Source organism: Excalfactoria chinensis, chromosome 19 (assembly GCF_039878825.1).
Source record: "Excalfactoria chinensis isolate bCotChi1 chromosome 19, bCotChi1.hap2, whole genome shotgun sequence".
Lineage (NCBI taxonomy): Eukaryota > Metazoa > Chordata > Aves > Galliformes > Phasianidae > Excalfactoria > Excalfactoria chinensis.
Window position 1 is genome coordinate 2,103,815 of NC_092843.1, and position 16,335 is coordinate 2,120,149.

The window sequence follows — 16,335 nt, forward strand, 5'->3', positions numbered from 1 at the left end:
CATCTGAATCATTAACCCCAACATCCGCCGGTCAGCCCCTCTCCGGCTCGCATGAGCTCACCTCCCACAGAAGCAGAAGCAGTTTGTTTTTATCGGCTGCAGGCAGAGGAAGAGGCTCCCATCGCAAGAACCGCGCGGCAACAGCCACGCTCAGCTCTGCAGCCCTCAATGACCACGTTGGGCTGATACCTCCCAAGCATCCCACGCCAGCAATGAACCATCTCAGCCAAACGCCTTGGGATCGCTGCTGTTGTGCTGGGTGCAGCGAGGAGACCACAGTGAGCAGCCAAGCTGAGGGCCAACCAAGGGCCGTTCCCATCCAACGCTGTAAGAACAAACCCACCTCTATTGCTCCATCAGTGTACAAACAGCTGGCACCATCCCATCGCACTCCTAACAGAACACAAACCAACCCCAAAGTGCAGCTTCTGATTCATTATCTCCTTTTTATTTTGTTTGGGTCATTTTTTTTTTTGCACTTGAAACTAATAAGGAGGACGAGATTCACAGATAACCCCACTGGCTCCAAACCCCATCTCAGCACAGGACAGTAGGATGAACACACAGCAGCCCCGTTATTTACAGCCACCAGAGCACAGCAGCCAGCACAGCACACATCCCACGACTGCAAACAGAACCGTGCAGCTGCACCAGGCCCTCCACACGCACAGATGATTCAGTACAGGGAAATGCTGTTGCATTGAGGTTAGTTGGGCACGATGCTGCAACCTGTGAGCTGCATCCAGCTCGCTCCTACCCGGATGGTGACTCTTCTATCATGAGAATGATAAAACAACCATCTGTCTTGTAAATCATCTGTAGCTGCATCTCTGGGATGGGAAACTTCGTTATCGGGCTTTCAGAGGAAACCTTGCCTTGTCGAGATAGCCGGCTGCTGCACGACTCTACTTTGTTCTGATTCACAGAGGTGCAAAAAATAAACCCTGCGTGTGCCATCCCGAACAGCTCCCAGGAGAAACCCAGGCCTGGAGAGCCAACACAGAACCAGCACTGAAGCAGAGAGCAAGAGAGCAAGGCCCAGCCCTGCATCACTTGTTTGGCTTACGGCCGTGCAATGGATGCGATGTAATGGGAACAGCCCTTCTGCCTGCCAGTGCAGCTGCTGCACAACTGGCATTGCCAGCAGAGCCCTCTGCTATGAGGCAGCTGACGAGGTGTTTGCAAGCAGCTTTTTCTCTGTTTGAGCATAAGCCGACAACAAGCATAAAAACCCCCCTGCTTATAGCAGAGTCGTTGCTCTGAACGCACTGGAGGCGATTGCAGTTCCTCCTTTTCACATCAGGAGCTTTATTTGGAACCGTTTACCCACTTACCATCCCCTGACCTGTCCCTCTGCTTCAGAGATGACTCTGCCTTGGTGTGGACATCCCCACACACCTCAGTGTGGACATCCCCATCCTCCCTGGGCAGAGGGACGCCCTCTGAAGACATCAGTCCTATTGCAGTGCTGCTCTCTTGCCCATTTCTATGTCCTTCCTGCCCTAACACAGCCAGCTTCCATCCCCTTTACCCATTGCAATGAATGACATGAAATGCCATTCTACAGCTCCATCTTTCTCTGTCCTTATCCAAAGCCTGACCATTTCAGCATCCCTCCTCCTCCTGTGAGCCAACACCTTACACTTACCTTCAGTCTGCTTCACCAACTCAGCCAAACCCTCTTCTCTCTTCTCCTTTTTCATACGTAGCCAACCAGCTGTAGAAAGACCTTGGGCCCCAGAGAGGCTGCGGGAAGGCAGTTTTTAGCCTCCCCAACTTACCCATTGCCCTCGGGGCGGCCGCCAGCAGCTCTGATGGAGGTGGGCTCTGATCACAGACAAGCCGCCTCTGCTTGAGCTAATGGCTAATAGTGAATGGGGAAATGATTAGGAACCACAGCAAGATCCAAACGCCACCATCCTGCAGCAACAAACAAACCCCACCATCCTGCAGCAACAAACAAACCCCACCATCCTGCAGCAACGCGTCCCGTGCTGCAAACCCTGAGCAAAGTCCAACAAGCCCTTTGCCAACATTTGGTGAGCAAAGAGCTCCCAACGCAGTGAGGGATCAGCACTGAAATGAAATCCACCTCTCGGGAGGAAGCTCTGGGACCAGAGCAGGAACGTGCCTCGTTTTAACCACGAGGTTCAGCCTTATTTTCACGGCAGCTTTTAACGAACATCACAACCCAGAGATGTTTTCTGCCCCGCTAAAGCAGCACGAGAGCGTTTTTGTGAAGGACAAGAACCAGCTTTTCCTCTAAGCTGCAATTAAAGGAGCGTTTCCTTCTGCTCAAGGGGAAGTGCCGCCTCCCACCGTGCCCCAGCGGCAGATCCGATCTCACCACGCTGAAACCGAAAGCAGCTCCGTGACAGCCACAGATACGAGCTGCTACCACCCAGCGGAAAGGAAGCTCACAGCTCCAAGCTACACTAAAACCTGCCCAAGCGAGACTTGCAAAGCTTAACCCTGCAACAACCCTGCGGTGCTTTAAAGCTTCCTCTTGTTCTTATCCTGCTCGGTTCATCCCTGGAGACAAAACAAGTCTTGCATTCGAACACAGAACCTAGAAGGTTTGAATGCTTTTATTGGAGTTTTGTACAGCGATACAAAGTTGACAGGTTCATTACAGTACAGGTTTTGCAGGGGGTTCATCATAGAGGTACTCAGTGAGTTTTTTGGTTTGTTCAAAAGGAAGAGGCAGATTTTGGGGGAGCACGGTGACAAAACAGAACAACGTCATGGGGGGAAGGAAATCCCTGCCACCAGGAACAGCAACACGGCTGAAACCTACAGGGCAACAAGGTGGCGACCAGCAACGTTCCCAGCAACGACACCAACCCCGGGGGGTGCTGCAGAGCTTTGCACAGCAGTGCGTGGACCTGCAGGTAAGCAGCGTTTCTGTGAGGTCCTTAAAGCCCTTGGGGACACTTTGCTGCAAAGGGGACAGAAATGAGGGAAGCTGACGTTGCAATCAGCCTGCAAAATCAAAGTCATTCAACGATGGGAAAAGCTATGGAACATGAAACCCTACGATGCTTTCCATCGAGGAACCCCAACAGCTACAGTAACACGAGGAACGTGATCTAAGACCTAATAACAGTGAATGCATTCCATAACACTGCATGTGCGGCCACAGCCTGATCTTGTGTCCATCTCAGCAGACACCAGCAGGGCTCCTGCACAGCCCCTGAGGAGCAGAAGAGCTGCAAGCTGCACACGTGGAGCTTCAATAGCTCATTTCTCCAGTCGGCCCACAACACCATCAGGGTATTGCTGTTACTAATGTGCACCAGGCTGGGGGGTCACTACAGGATCAAACCACTTCAGAAAGCAAAGTCGATGATCAAACTACAGGCAGCAGCGCTCCCAGCAGGATACGTGCTAAGGGTGGTATTGAAAGCAGAAGAGAACTCACAGGTTGTAAAAATATCAGCACTACTCAAAAATGGCCCCAGGACTTCGAGGTCTGGGCTGAAACTCAACCACAGGCAGCTGCAGCGCACCCAGCACCGCTCCAGTGTCAGCACCGCAGGCTCCTCAGTCACACCAGCATATCCACCACCTCCCTGACACAAAGCCAGTCAGCCCTGAGGGCACAGCTCCACCAGCAGCTCATCAGCAACGGCCACCAGACCAGCACTCATGACCACAAGGCAGCACCCAGCGGGGCGCTGTTAGGTTAGCAGGTGGTGGTTTAGCACTCAGGACCACCCCCAGGTATGGGAGCTGTGCTTATCTGCTGCTGGTGCTTGACAGTACAGCTCTGCAGCACACCAGATACACACCGCAGCAACCTCCTCAACCTGCAGCCAACCAGGAGGAATGCAAAGCTCTCTACAAACAGCAGAGCTGTTTCATTCCATTTCAGTACCAAAACTACCTACCGCGTTCCTGACTACAGTTCTCTTTAAGTTCAAGCTGGGAAAAGAAACCAACAACTCTACACTGCTACTAGAAATTACTTGGTGAGAACACGAACAGCCACAGAGTGAATTACCCATCTGCTACCAGTGCAGTAACCTCCTGCTCCAGGCTTTGCCATGCCAGGTTAAGCCTTGAGGTGAAATGAAGCACTACAGCTCGAGCTGCATTTTGCTGCTGGGATTCGTCTTGTTTCCTCTTACAAACTTAAACAACCCGATCACATGGAAATTAAACAGCTTTTCCAACTGCTGACATAAGGTAGAACAACCCAAAGGAAAACAGGCAATGACAATTTATGTATCTGAACGATTAAGAAGAGACTATTTGGGGACCAGGCTGCTTTCACTAGTAGAAAACTCTCGAGTGAAAGGATGGTGGGTAGAGAAAATCCAATGAGATGAGCTTCGTTCCTCCCCTCACAAATCAGTGTCGCTTCTACAATAACAACCACGCACAGTAATGAAATTATTGCCACTATAATCATGTTTGAAAGACCAACAAGCCTTATGGAAGCAGCTGAAGGATGCCATCTCCAACCAATTAGCCCTTCTGCATCTGAGATCAGCCACGTGGGACAGCCAGTGCTTGTGCAGCCTGCCTCAGCAAGTCACTCCTGAGAGGGATTCAGATCCTCTGCTCACACTGTCAGGATGGCAAGTTTGAGGATACAGAGCTGACGGAATAGCTGGAAGACAAACACTTCCCATCATTTCATACCATGGAAAGCAGTAAAACCAGTAGGAAGGTCAAAGCTCATTGCTTCAATTAAGAACTAACCACATGGCTTTTAACTTACCCTGCAGTATGCATCTACTTGAAAACACAGGGCAACAACACCATTAACAGTTACAACCAGCAGGAAACAGATCGAGTAAGGTTGGGAGAAACCAGGCAGGAAAACAGCAAGCTGATCTATTTCTTTTGCCTCAAACACACACTAGAATGCACGACTCCAACTCAAAGCACACTCGTTTTGCCCTTCACCAGACAGGGCACTGTATTCAGAGAGCAGCAGCAATCAGCTGTTAGGAAACATTACCAGGAGCTTCAGCAAGTTAAAGCTTCAATAGTTCCAAATTCTGCCCTGCAGCCTTTGCAATAGAACTTGAAGCCACAGGACAAACCTTGACTTGCTTCCTCTCCTACGTGATTTTTACTTCACTGCCTCCTACAGTCCAGATCCACCTGGTACTACAGTCCAGTACTTGCCTAGATTCTATTTCTCCCCTTCTTCTTTCCAACCCCCCCCTTATTTAAGTATCCATTACTTCCAAATCAATACAGCGTTAAAGAACTTTGGAGGGGGAGATGGACACAAGCTACAGCAGACTCAAATAAAGACCAGTGTTAAATATTACTTAATGTTTTCTTTTATTTAAAAGATCATTCACAAAATACCATATCCATAAACTTACTTTGTTATGAAGCAGAATGTGTTAAGTGTTTGGAATTCTTGTCTTTTTTCTTTTTTTTTTGTTCTTTTTTTTTTTGTTTTTTTTCCTTTTTAAACATTTAAAAGTCAACTGTCTTGACTAGAGGTGAATTTTATATGGGAATTTGTTCTTAAAATCTTTTCCACATTGGAGATGTAAAGAGGTCAATTACTGGTTTGGAATACAACCACACAAATGCATGTCTGTCTTAAATCATTAGTGTTAGACAAATGGTTCTTATCTCAGAAGCAGATTAAGTGACAGGCAGAAGGAAGGGAAGAGCAGTTCTGTGAGTTGCTGGGACTCTGACATTACAAAAGGAACTTTAGAGAAGAAATTCACCACTAGCAGCGGGTGCTGGCAGTGAAGCAGCCATGCTTCCAAGAACTTTGGTGTGCTGGTTGTTTGATCTGAAAGCTGTCAGCACTAATATTAGGGGCTCACTTTTCTCATGCATTGGATGTATCCACACTTCAGTGTTCTAGAACCAGTGTTTTCAAACATCGTGTGCTCTCTCTCCCTTTAGTTCCAGCTTCCCCCTCCCTCCTCCCACACAGAACACCCAAGAATTGCAAGAAACACTTCAAGTTCAGAGAGATGCAGCAATTAGAGATGCAGCAATTAGAGATGCTTTTCACCCAAACTTCTACATGAAGAGAATCTATAGTGTAACTAGTTCTAATCCGCCCATTTGAAAGGTATTGTGAAAGCAGAGGTCTTAAAACTGTACACCACCGGGCAAAGAAATACAGGGGATAATGGCAATTACATACCGCATGGCAAAGTATATACTCCTGAAATAAAAAAAGTCATTTTTTTTACCTGTAGAAACTTCATTTAAAAATTTTACCAAACATGTAAAACCCAAAGAAAAGTAAGAAGAGCCAGTGAGCAGCTGTGCTCCAACAGGCACAGTTTTGCAGCACTAACCTCGAGCTCAGGAGTGTAGCATCATACCATTCTGAGTCTACAAAAGTCTATCAGCAGCACTCTGCTGGCAGGTGCTTCATCCATACTGATTCCACCTATTTGCCAGGCTTCTCAGCCAACTTTATTTGCAGCTATTGATACTTCCAGGTAACCTGTGAGAAAAGGGCAGCTACCTCCTTAGTTTTCTAAGGGGCTCCGCTCTACACAACTACTCATCAATTATTCTAAATGGTATTTCACCACATGGTTAGAACTGTAAATTATTCTGTTCAACTCATCTGGACTCTCCAGTTTTCCTCTTCAGAGCCACAGCAATACAGAACAAGACATGCAGGTCAGAAGAGGAGCACTGAGGAAGTAAAAGGAAACAATATGGAGTCATAACTAAGTCTAACCTGTGCTTCTAAAGTAAAAGAAACCCAGAAAGGAGGAAGTGAAGCAGCACCTTTGTCCATAGACCTCCACACTCGTGGAAGCAGCCACACTGCCTTATCTACTGGCAACTGTGCTGCTCGGAAGGAAACAGAAGAGGAAACTCAGCACAAAGCAGGCACTAGATACAGCAAAGCCAAGAACATACTAAAAACCACTTGTTAACAGCTGACATGCATTCACAAGCTCTGTGTTTTCGGTTTCAAAGAGGACAAATGCCAGATGGCAGGAATGGTAAACTGCAGGGTTGACATTCCAGCAGAGCTAGTCACTCTGTACTGTCTTGCGTTTTCTCCCGCCTCCCCATTCCCTCTCAACACCAAACTCAGTCGTGCTCCTTTACTACTTCCTCTCGGGGCTTGGCTCCACCAAAGATAGCAGAATTTGGGTTGGCTACTTGATTGAGGGGAGTACCGACTGTTCGAGGTTTGAGCTGAAGTCGGGGCCGCTGCGCTCTTTCCTCTGGAAAAAAGAACAGTCAAGTTTAAGATCTGTCTGTCAAGGGCAGCAGCTTTAATCTGATAAAGGAAAATCACAGTCATTCTTAAAGGAGAGACCGTGTTACAGACAAGTTTACCTTCTGTTGGCTCCCTGAAGTCCATGGAAGATCCACGAAGGGGAGGCCCATCTCGGAAACGACCACTTCCCATTAAGGCACCCGGTGGTCGTCGATCTCCAGGGCGAGTTCCTCTACCCCGGCCTCCCAAGAAATCATCATCTTTGAATCCTGAAGAAGGAAAATGATGAATTTAAAGGGCACGCTTCACAGGACTCTTAACCTAGATCTTTATTTGGATGACTGGAAAGCCTTGCAAGTCACTGTTGCCAGTCCGAGATGATGCACTGAGAGCCTTTGTCTGTAGACAGATTGCTTCACAGATTTCTAACATGTTCTGGAAGAGTCACAAGATTCCGTAACGAAACCATATTGTGCCACGTTCAGAACCTGAGTTATTCACCTAGAGGCTCAGTCTTTGAGGAGGGGTCAGCAAGCAGTGTTAAAGTACATGCCTCAACCTTAACTTCAGATTTAACACTATAAGGTGAATTCAGAGACAACACTACAAGTACCCTGAGTACTGCTGCAGTCAGAAGATCACACTGCTCATGACCTTAGCATGAAACCTGCAGAAACAGAACAAATGGGAAAAGAAGCAGGGAGTAGTGACACTCCATAGCTTTCCACTTAGACTACTAGCAGGCTAGACTTCCAATATGGAACTGACTACATTTCTTCAGTCTGTGCATCAAAACCCACCAAAAACTGCCAGTCACTGACTGGACTTCCATTTCCTACCAGTGACTATCTGGGCAGATTCCTGTTCCTCCATCTGCATTCAATGGGAGGAAGATATTTCAATCTAGTAAAATATTGAAGTGGAATTGAATGGCTTTTCAGAAGCTGCTTGGAAGTTGTGTTCCCATCTGAATGTTTCTGCTCCTACTCAGCATATGGCAGAGTTGCAGGACTATCCTCTGCTTCAGTGCCAAACAGCATTTTTAAAGACTTGATCCAGTGCAGCGGAATCTGAGAAAAACTTCTGTAGCAACTAAGACTTCAATGCTAAACTTCTGGCACAAAGAAATCACTTGTCCAGATGAAACATACCTGTATTTGAAGAAGCTGCCAAAAAAGCTCTAAGGCTATGGAGGCTGTGACACCAGAATGCTAAGCTACAAAGGCAGGTTAAGCACAGCACTGTAGCAAGCTTATTCTCTCCAGCATCATGCTTCAGTTCCATGCTAGTGGCAATGATGTGCTTTGTCACCGCTCCTTCTGCTTTGTCCATTCCACTCAGGCAGAGACCAGACATTGCAACATTGCACTTGCCAGCATCTCCCCATCAGAAAATGGGCCAAACCCACAATTTCAGAGGACAAAAGCACAGCTGTTAATGCCACCTTGGATACTTATATTTAGAATCTAATTGGAAGCCAAAAACAAACAGTGGCTCCATCACTACCTTCTAACTCAGCAAATTCAGTCATCTGCTGCAACTTGTACTACTGTAACAGACCTAACTTGCAGGAACTGCACGCAGATGTACTTTGGAACTCTAACACACCTTTGCAGACGTCAGTATTTCAGGAATACACACGACATTACATCTTAACAGCTTACAGCCTCTACACTGAGAGAATACAGCACCAATAGCAGTTTTTCCACATGACCCATCCATTTCTGGTACTATTAAATAAACGTACTTGGGTTCATGCCTAGGAAATGCAGTGCTTAAAGTCTTGACACCACCACCAACATTCAAAGAAGTGTTCTGTCATTTAAATCATTTCATAGCAACTAAAAATTTAAGACCACTTCCTTTGTTACAAAGCGATTCAAGTTCCCCCTTTAAGAATCCCACTGTAGCCATAGCACATCCAGAGCTGGCACACAGTAGATTGAGTCAAAACAGAAATGGGGACAAATGTAGCTGACATGGAAGTGAGAACATTTCAGTGCCTTTTAGGCTGCCTATATAAGTGTTAATACTGATACCAGAACCGAAGTCATCTCTGGAATCCCATCCACCTCCTCTGGTTTCTCGGGAACCTCCTCCCATTCCTAGGAAAAAAGCCACAATTGTGTTCAGATCTAAAGCTGTGGGAAAGACTGATCAATGGGACACCGAACCTAAGTCCAGTCCTTCAATCTCCAGTGCCATGCTGCTGGAAACGCTTCATGTCAGTACTGCCAAGTTCCATTGGAAAGGAACAAAAGATTAGTTTACATTAACCAAAAATACGTCGTCAGGAAAGCTTCTCTAATATACGTTGTATGAAAAACTTCAGTGAATTCAGTTTTATCAACAGCAAAGCCTGCTCTTACAGGAGACATTGCTTACTCACTTTCTTATATCATAAAAAAAATGGTAGCAGATTAGACTCTTGGACTTGTGATTGCCTTCTGGCAGACACCATACATTGCTAAGGGTATTGGTCTCACTTCCTGGGTTAGGAGTGACAACACGATCAGCTCTTGGACACAAAGCACATCTACTCCAGGCATTTCAGGAGCGGCAGCAGCTACATTTAAGACAACACACACAAATCTTCCCTCCTGTATACTCTTCATTTTGATCTGTGTGCCTTGCATGCATTAGCTCACACCAAAAGTCATAACTGCAATAGCTATATTGAAAAAGCACATATCTAGGAAAACAGAAGTCACCTCTGTCATCAGGTCCGCCTTTTCTGAAACCAAAGCCTCCTTTATCCTGTTTTCTGCCTTCTGCTATGTCCACTCGGAGTGATCGGTCACCCAAAAGCTGTTAAATATAAAGAAGAGAATCTCTTCAGAGTTTGCTAGGTGGGCTGCCAAGAAGCGTGACACTTATGCTCATCTATTTCACAAATGAATTAGAAATATACTTACCGCACCATCATATGTAAGAGCTTCCTTGAGTGACTCCACTTCATCAAACTCTACGTAACAAAATCCTGGAAAAAGAACCTCGTAAGTTAATACCAGCATTTTAAAAGGCATTTATAAGAAGCTTCTCTTCCTGTACGTCTCCCTTCTCTTTCAGCTATGAGCTAGGATAAGCGCAAGATGCACACAACTCCAATCAACCATCATTAAAGATTTATAATTTCTGCCTATGGTTATTAACAGCTGGGACAGCTCCTGCAGCAGAACTCTGCACAGGCACTACACAAGTAGGAGCATGACCGTTTCCTCCCTTTATGTTCTCATGACAGGTTACATTTGATTTACGACTTACACTAAGTATTTATTTAGCTGAATACTGACATTTGTTATTAGCATCTTTCACCAAAAAACCTTGGTACCTGCTGGCCAGGAGCCTGCTTTTGTCACATCACTTAGTGAATTCACTACGCCTCTTCTGAGACTCCTTGCATTAAACCTTCATCCCCTAACAGAGTAACTTAGAAATGCACTTCCTTTCCAGAAGCTACTTCCAATGGAAATATGATTCACTTTAACACAACCACGTGAATGGCTTACCTAACTGCCCTTCATATCTTATAAAAAGGCAAAGCAATGGGAATCTTCTAAAGAAAGATTATGTGCACACACAAAACTTCAGTTTTATTATAAAACAAAAAAACCAAACAAGGCTTGAGAGTCTTTCATGGTGGGGAAAATATTGACTTATTTGTTGGTGAAAGACCTCACGTAAGTCAGTGTGGCAGAACAAGCACGCATCAAACTAACTTTACAGTGGAGCCTGAAATTAGTCACTGAAATGCTAATTTTTCTCCTCCCAGTAAGCAAACTAAATTCTGAACACTCACCTTTAAATTTGTCTGTTTCCTTGTCTCTGACTAGTCGTACACTCCTTACGCTGAGATCCTTGAAGATGGCATCTATGTCTCCTTGAACAGTGTTGAAGGGTAGATTTCCCACATAGGCTGTGAAAGGGGGCTCTGTTGGCAGCTCTTTCTGTTTGCGTGGACCAAGGCCACCACCACGAGACCTGGTGAAAAAGCACAGCCCATTTCTGAACAGGACTCCCAGCACAACCAGTAGAGCAGTACGATGCTGACTGACCTTTTGGGAGTGGATTTTCCCACCAGTTTCTGTTAGAGGCCCTTGATTTGTACCCATCACCTCCACAACAGTCCTGCTAACAGCTTTACAACGCTACCTGACCAGTACTCCAGTGGGAAAAGATGAAGTGAGGACTGAACTTCCCTGTATCACAAGCCATTAAGGTTGTAGCAACACGGAGCTATCCACACTGTTCCCATCACAGACTAGATTTTAAGAATAATTTATAGCTGTAAAGAAATTCCTGCATGGCACAGGCACATCCTGAAGCTTACATGGAAACAATCCATTGAATTAAACGCGTATTATCAATTCCACAATAGTTTAAACATCTTTTGACCCCAAAAAGTCACTGCAGGAATCAGCTGTCATATCTAAAGGGTACCTGATCTGGAACACATACCGAACAGCTCAGCTGAACAAGACATTCTAAAGGCAGAACAAAACAATTTAAGTGGTACTCTGATGTTTCCTTCTTCCTTTGTGGTTCACAAATAAGGCAGAAGAAAACAAAGTTGTCTTTTCATACCCTTTCTCAGCCTCAGTTAAATCCATCAGTACCAGCTGCTGAGGAACTAGAGAAGCGCCAGCTAAAATCTTCACTGTATTCATCTAAAACATCTGTGTTAATCTCCCATACAGCCTAAGCATCTAAAGAGAACTTTGATCTCTATTACAGAGAGCAAAGGCCCTTAATTCACAGCTCCTAAATTTCTTGACTGCAGGATGCCCCAGTCAACACAGCAATACCAGCTGCATTGCCTAAGCAGACCCAGTTATGAGATGGCTAACTTTGACTCTGTCCATGCTCTCCCCTTTAATAAATCCACTTGTAGTGGATTTTGTTCACGCCTGCTCCCTTTCCAAGTCAGTCACTGTGCATTTAAAAGGACACTGGAACTGAAGGACACTGAAGGAGTGTATTAAACCAGGATTTGCTAGGATGACAAGGACTGATTAGACCTCTGCAGAGGGTCAAATATTATTCTGGCCAGATGCATGCAGCCAAAAATCCAGAGGGCAAGCAATGTATTTATCCACCTTTCTAAAATCCTTCTCCAATCCAGAATAAATATTTTATTGCAAATGAATGACATAATGTTGAAACCTTGGATAAGATTCCTTAACTCTTACAAGGTAAGCCTGTCCTTTGTGCCTATTGCTGTTACAGGCAGGAGCTGTCACCAACAAATCAGCATGTTGCTCAAGAACCAAAGCTTCTATATCCAGGTGCTATGAATGTATAGCAAAACTAACTCCAGCCACACGACCAAGCTTTAAGAAAGAACTCAAGAACACAGAGCTGCTCTAAGGACCTCAGAAACACTCAGAAGAAGTTGCACATCTTTATCCTTTATTTCCATTGATGACTCTACAGCTATTAAAACGCCATACATTTCATTTACAGCCCAAAGTCTCAACTTTTTATTAAATCCTACCACATCAAAAATTGCTTAGGCCGATTCTATAAAGCAGCTTTCTTCCCCTTTGTGCACTCTCACCATGTTTATTGGGCTGTCAACCATGCAGCTCAGCAAGCTAATTCACCTGAACACACATCCTAACGATGGATTCTCAGCCCTATCAACAAGGTGATCTGGCCAGCTGTAAGGCAAAGTGCCAGCGCAGCAAGGAGAGCATGAGCCAGGGCTCCAACTACAGCTATCCCCACTTAGAAAGTGCAATTAACATGCAATTGTTCTCCAAAGGTCTCAGTTATGAAATAATGATATATTTGGTATTCTAGACTATTTGAAGAACACAAGTAATCATAAACAGGGTTTCAAACAGCATCCTACGAGGTTTGTGTACAGCCCTTACTATTTTTGCAATACCAGAAGAAACTGTTCCTACACGTTGCTGCATTTCAACATTGAAAATAAATAAGGCTGAATCCAGTAACCAGATAAGACTGCAACCATGTGCTCAGTTTGTAACAAAATACAACAGTAAGTCAACTATAACTAAAAACACCCCTCAACTCTGTGACCTGGGTCACACCAAAGTGCTCATGGCTGCATTTCCCACTCAAAGCAACTGAGACACAATTAGGTAATCATTACATCACCTTCACAGGAGAACTGGGTATATTTACAGCAAACCTGCAGAGGCAGGAAGAAGTATCCCTATAATCAGGTTACTTTATGGTGAATTGAGCCAGGTGGTCAAATTGGAGGGAAGGAGCAACCAAGCTGTGATCCTGCAGCCCTACAGCAACAACCAGGAGTCAGAAAGGGTTCCTTAACCAGAACCTTCAAGAGTAACAGCCATGTTTTCACTATGCTACACATTATAAGACCTCACACTTAGCAGAGGGAGCTATTACAATCTAGACTACTGAACCGGGTTATAGTAACTTACCAGGGACACCTGCAGAGGTACCTACTAATTAGTTCAACTTTGATTCAGTAAAGCATGCATCCAAGTCTTGCCTGAGAGCAAGTTCAAGTACTCTCTTCAAGAAATCTGAATATGAAAGGAACGTTTTAATTCCAGCTTTATTACTTCATGTTACACGCCTACAGTGACAAGGGCAGATTCTACAGCAACACCTGCATTAGTGATGAGTGTCAAGTGCCACTTTAGGCTGTCATCATTGTCAAAGCAGGTTTCTAAGCAGCTGTATCATCTCTTTGCTCTGGGATGTCTCCCTTTAGAGGAAGGAAACACACGTGCAGAAAAACTAATGCAGAAAGTTTAAGTACTAAAGACAAAAACTCGCTCCTGTTCCGATCTCAGCAATACTGCCTGCAGCCTGAACAGCCAAAGAGATTAAACTGATTAATTCCTTTAAGCACGGAGGATGAGAACACTGTTGTTTAGAAAGCATCTCTAAAAAGACAACTATAAAAGCGGCATACTCATTAAAATTTGTTTGCAAAGAGTTTATTTCATAGCTTTATGCCCACTGTTTTAATCTAGAACACAATAACTTGCATTGCACCAACCTTTAAGTTTACCTGAATTCCCTAACCTCATTTAAGGCGAACTTTGAAATTCCTATTGCTTTTGGAGCCCACTTCCCCTTCGTCCAACACACGCAGCCTCCAGCGTAGATACAAAGCCGAGCTCTGCTCCCAAGGCTCCGTGACTTCGAGTCAGCCCCGGGACTCGGGATAACGCCTGCGGGCAGCTCATAGCGCTGAACGGAGCCACCAGCCAGTCCCTCCCCGCCGCGGGCATCGCAGCACCGCCGGCTCCGCGGCCTCCCAGCCGCCTCAAGCCCTTCATTCTCGGGAAGCTCCATCCCCCCATAGCGGCCCGCAGCTCCTCACGGCCCGCCTTGGCTCCAACCCAGCAGCTCCCTCAATCCCCTCCCCGCCCCCCTCACCCCGCCGGCCCTTCCCGGAGCGGAGCAGCCACACCGCAAAACCTCGCGACGTTCATCCGCCGAACGAGGGATCTGCGCCCACCCCATCCCGGCCCCCGCGATCCCAGCCCACCCCCCGGCCGGGCTGAGCGACGAGAGGGGCCGCCGAGCTCTCAGGAGGCGCCATCCCCATCCCACCATCCCCATCCCATCCCCATCCCCATCGCTTTCCCGTCTCGTCCGCCATTGCACGGGACAGGGGCCACGCTAGGCCCGGCCGGGCCGCGCCCCCTCCTCCCAGGCCGGAGGAGGGTACGGAGCGCCCTTCCTCCCTTCCTTCTCGGTTCCCGGGGCGGCCCGCGTTGTTCCCCAGCGGCCCGGTCCCCGTTTCTCACCCCCCGTTGCCCCGCTCACCCCCGGCCGCCGCCGAAGCTGCTGTAGGCCCGATCGTCGTAAGGATCGAAATCCGCCATCGCCACCTCAGCCTCCACCCCGTGCGAGCGTGACAGGACCACGCCCAGAGGACCCCGCGCCGCTTATATACGGCGGCGCGCGCGCCAGGGCTGCCCCTACTGGTGCCTGTCTGCAATTCCGCTTTGGGACGGGCTGCCCGCAACGCTGCCTGACGGCAAATCCCGGCTCCGCCGTCACAGGCGGGCGGCGCGGCGCGGTGCCTTTGTGCCGTGCGGTGCGGCGGTTCGGGCGGCGCGGCGTGGGAACGGCGTGTCCAAAGCGATGGGAGCAAAGCCAAACCGGTTAAAAATAAACGAGTTCACGTTTAACGCTGTTTGTTTGTACGTTTGTGGGGGGGGGGCTCGGAGCGCTTCGGGAGCTGCACGGAACCGGGATCCGCCATCTCCCCCCCAGCGGGCAACAAACGTGACCCACGAGGGCACGGCGGACACGGCACCCACGCGGCGGGGGGGGGGATCCACCGCCCCGGAAGAGGCGGGGCGGGCGGCGCACGGCGGCGGCCCCACGTGTAGAAGGGGCGGCATGGCGGAGGCGCGGCGGGGCGGGGGGGAACCGAGCGACCCGCGTGGGGTGCTGCGGAAAGGACGCGCCTTCCTCGATCTGTTCTGGGATATCGCCAAAGCCGAGCGGGACGTGCGGCTGGCGGCCACCGAAAACCTCCTGCGGCACCTGAAGGACGGCGGGGAGGTGAGGAGCTGCGGGTGGGGCTGGGGGGGTCTGACCCCACTGGGGTCCGTGCGGGGCAGCGCTGTGACCGGCCGGCTCTGTTCCAGGAGGAAGAGCTGCAGTACGCGCTGAGGCGCCTGGTGGAAGGGCTGGGAGCCACCCGCGAGGCTGCGAGGCCGGGATTCAGCTTGGCCCTGGCGCAGGTCAGTGCTGGAGTCCTAATATTATTTCCCCTCGAAGGATGTATGGATGATTTTTCCTCGTGTCTCGCATATATTGCATTTAAAAGCTGCTCCTTGTGGTCTAATAAGCGTGTCAGGGATCTCCGTGCTCTATTCTGCCCCTAATAAAGTAGCACATCTTATGTTCAGCCCTGTTTTGGCTGAGCTTGTCTTCATAGAACGCATAGAGTTGGCTGAGCTTGTTAGATCTTCATAGAACACATAGAGCTGCCAACCGAGCTCTGATCCACCTCCTCAGGTTCTGAAGGCTTTTGAGGAAATCCCACTGTGCAGAGTCCTGGAACAGATCAAAGAAAAGCATAACCTGGAAAAAGTGAAGAAGGTGAGTGAAAAAACTGGATGTGAGCTTTGTCTTCTCGGTGGGTTTTGGGTTTATTCTGCTGTTATTATTTTCTTTTTTTTACC

General features: G+C 47.6%; 2 protein-coding genes across 4 annotated transcripts in view; one reads left to right on the top strand and one right to left on the bottom strand.

The window, feature by feature from the left end:
• Positions 1-5,277: 5,277 nt before the first annotated feature.
• Positions 5,278-15,115, bottom strand: EIF4H (eukaryotic translation initiation factor 4H). Of its 2 annotated transcripts, XM_072353276.1 has the most exons (7): positions 14,963-15,115; positions 10,983-11,164; positions 10,099-10,163; positions 9,895-9,991; positions 9,223-9,288; positions 7,303-7,452; positions 5,278-7,187 (listed from the first exon to the last, which is right to left on the bottom strand). In XM_072353276.1, exons 1-7 carry the CDS (start codon positions 15,019-15,021, stop codon positions 7,051-7,053), a joined length of 756 nt encoding a protein of 251 aa, XP_072209377.1. In that variant the 5' UTR covers positions 15,022-15,115; the 3' UTR covers positions 5,278-7,050. The 2 variants fall into 2 exon arrangements, with proteins under 2 accessions (XP_072209377.1, XP_072209378.1); XM_072353277.1 differs by lacking the exon at positions 9,223-9,288.
• A 394-nt stretch (positions 15,116-15,509) lies between these two features.
• MYBBP1A (MYB binding protein 1a) overlaps positions 15,510-16,335 on the top strand; it is a 39,088-nt gene continuing 38,262 nt past the window's right edge. For both annotated transcript variants that reach the window (XM_072353364.1, XM_072353365.1), the window contains exons 1-3: positions 15,510-15,709; positions 15,796-15,891; positions 16,169-16,252. In XM_072353364.1, the coding sequence (XP_072209465.1) occupies positions 15,545-15,709; positions 15,796-15,891; positions 16,169-16,252 (345 nt within the window). In that variant the 5' untranslated portion in view covers positions 15,510-15,544. The remainder of the gene's footprint in view (positions 15,710-15,795; positions 15,892-16,168; positions 16,253-16,335) is intronic.

What these genes read in the sequence shown, in the direction of transcription:
- EIF4H (XM_072353276.1), bottom strand. Translation starts at nt 15,021, where the DNA reads ATGGCGGATTTCGATCCTTACGACGATCGGGCCTACAGCAGCTTCGGC. An exon ending in GGAAACAGACAAATTTAAAG is followed by an intron (nt 10,164 to 10,982) that starts GTGAGTGTTCAG and finishes TTCTTTTTCCAG; the next exon opens with GATTTTGTTACGTAGAGTTT. An exon ending in CTTCAGGGAGCCAACAGAAG is followed by an intron (nt 7,188 to 7,302) that starts GTAAACTTGTCT and finishes TCTTTTTTCCAG; the next exon opens with AGGAAAGAGCGCAGCGGCCC.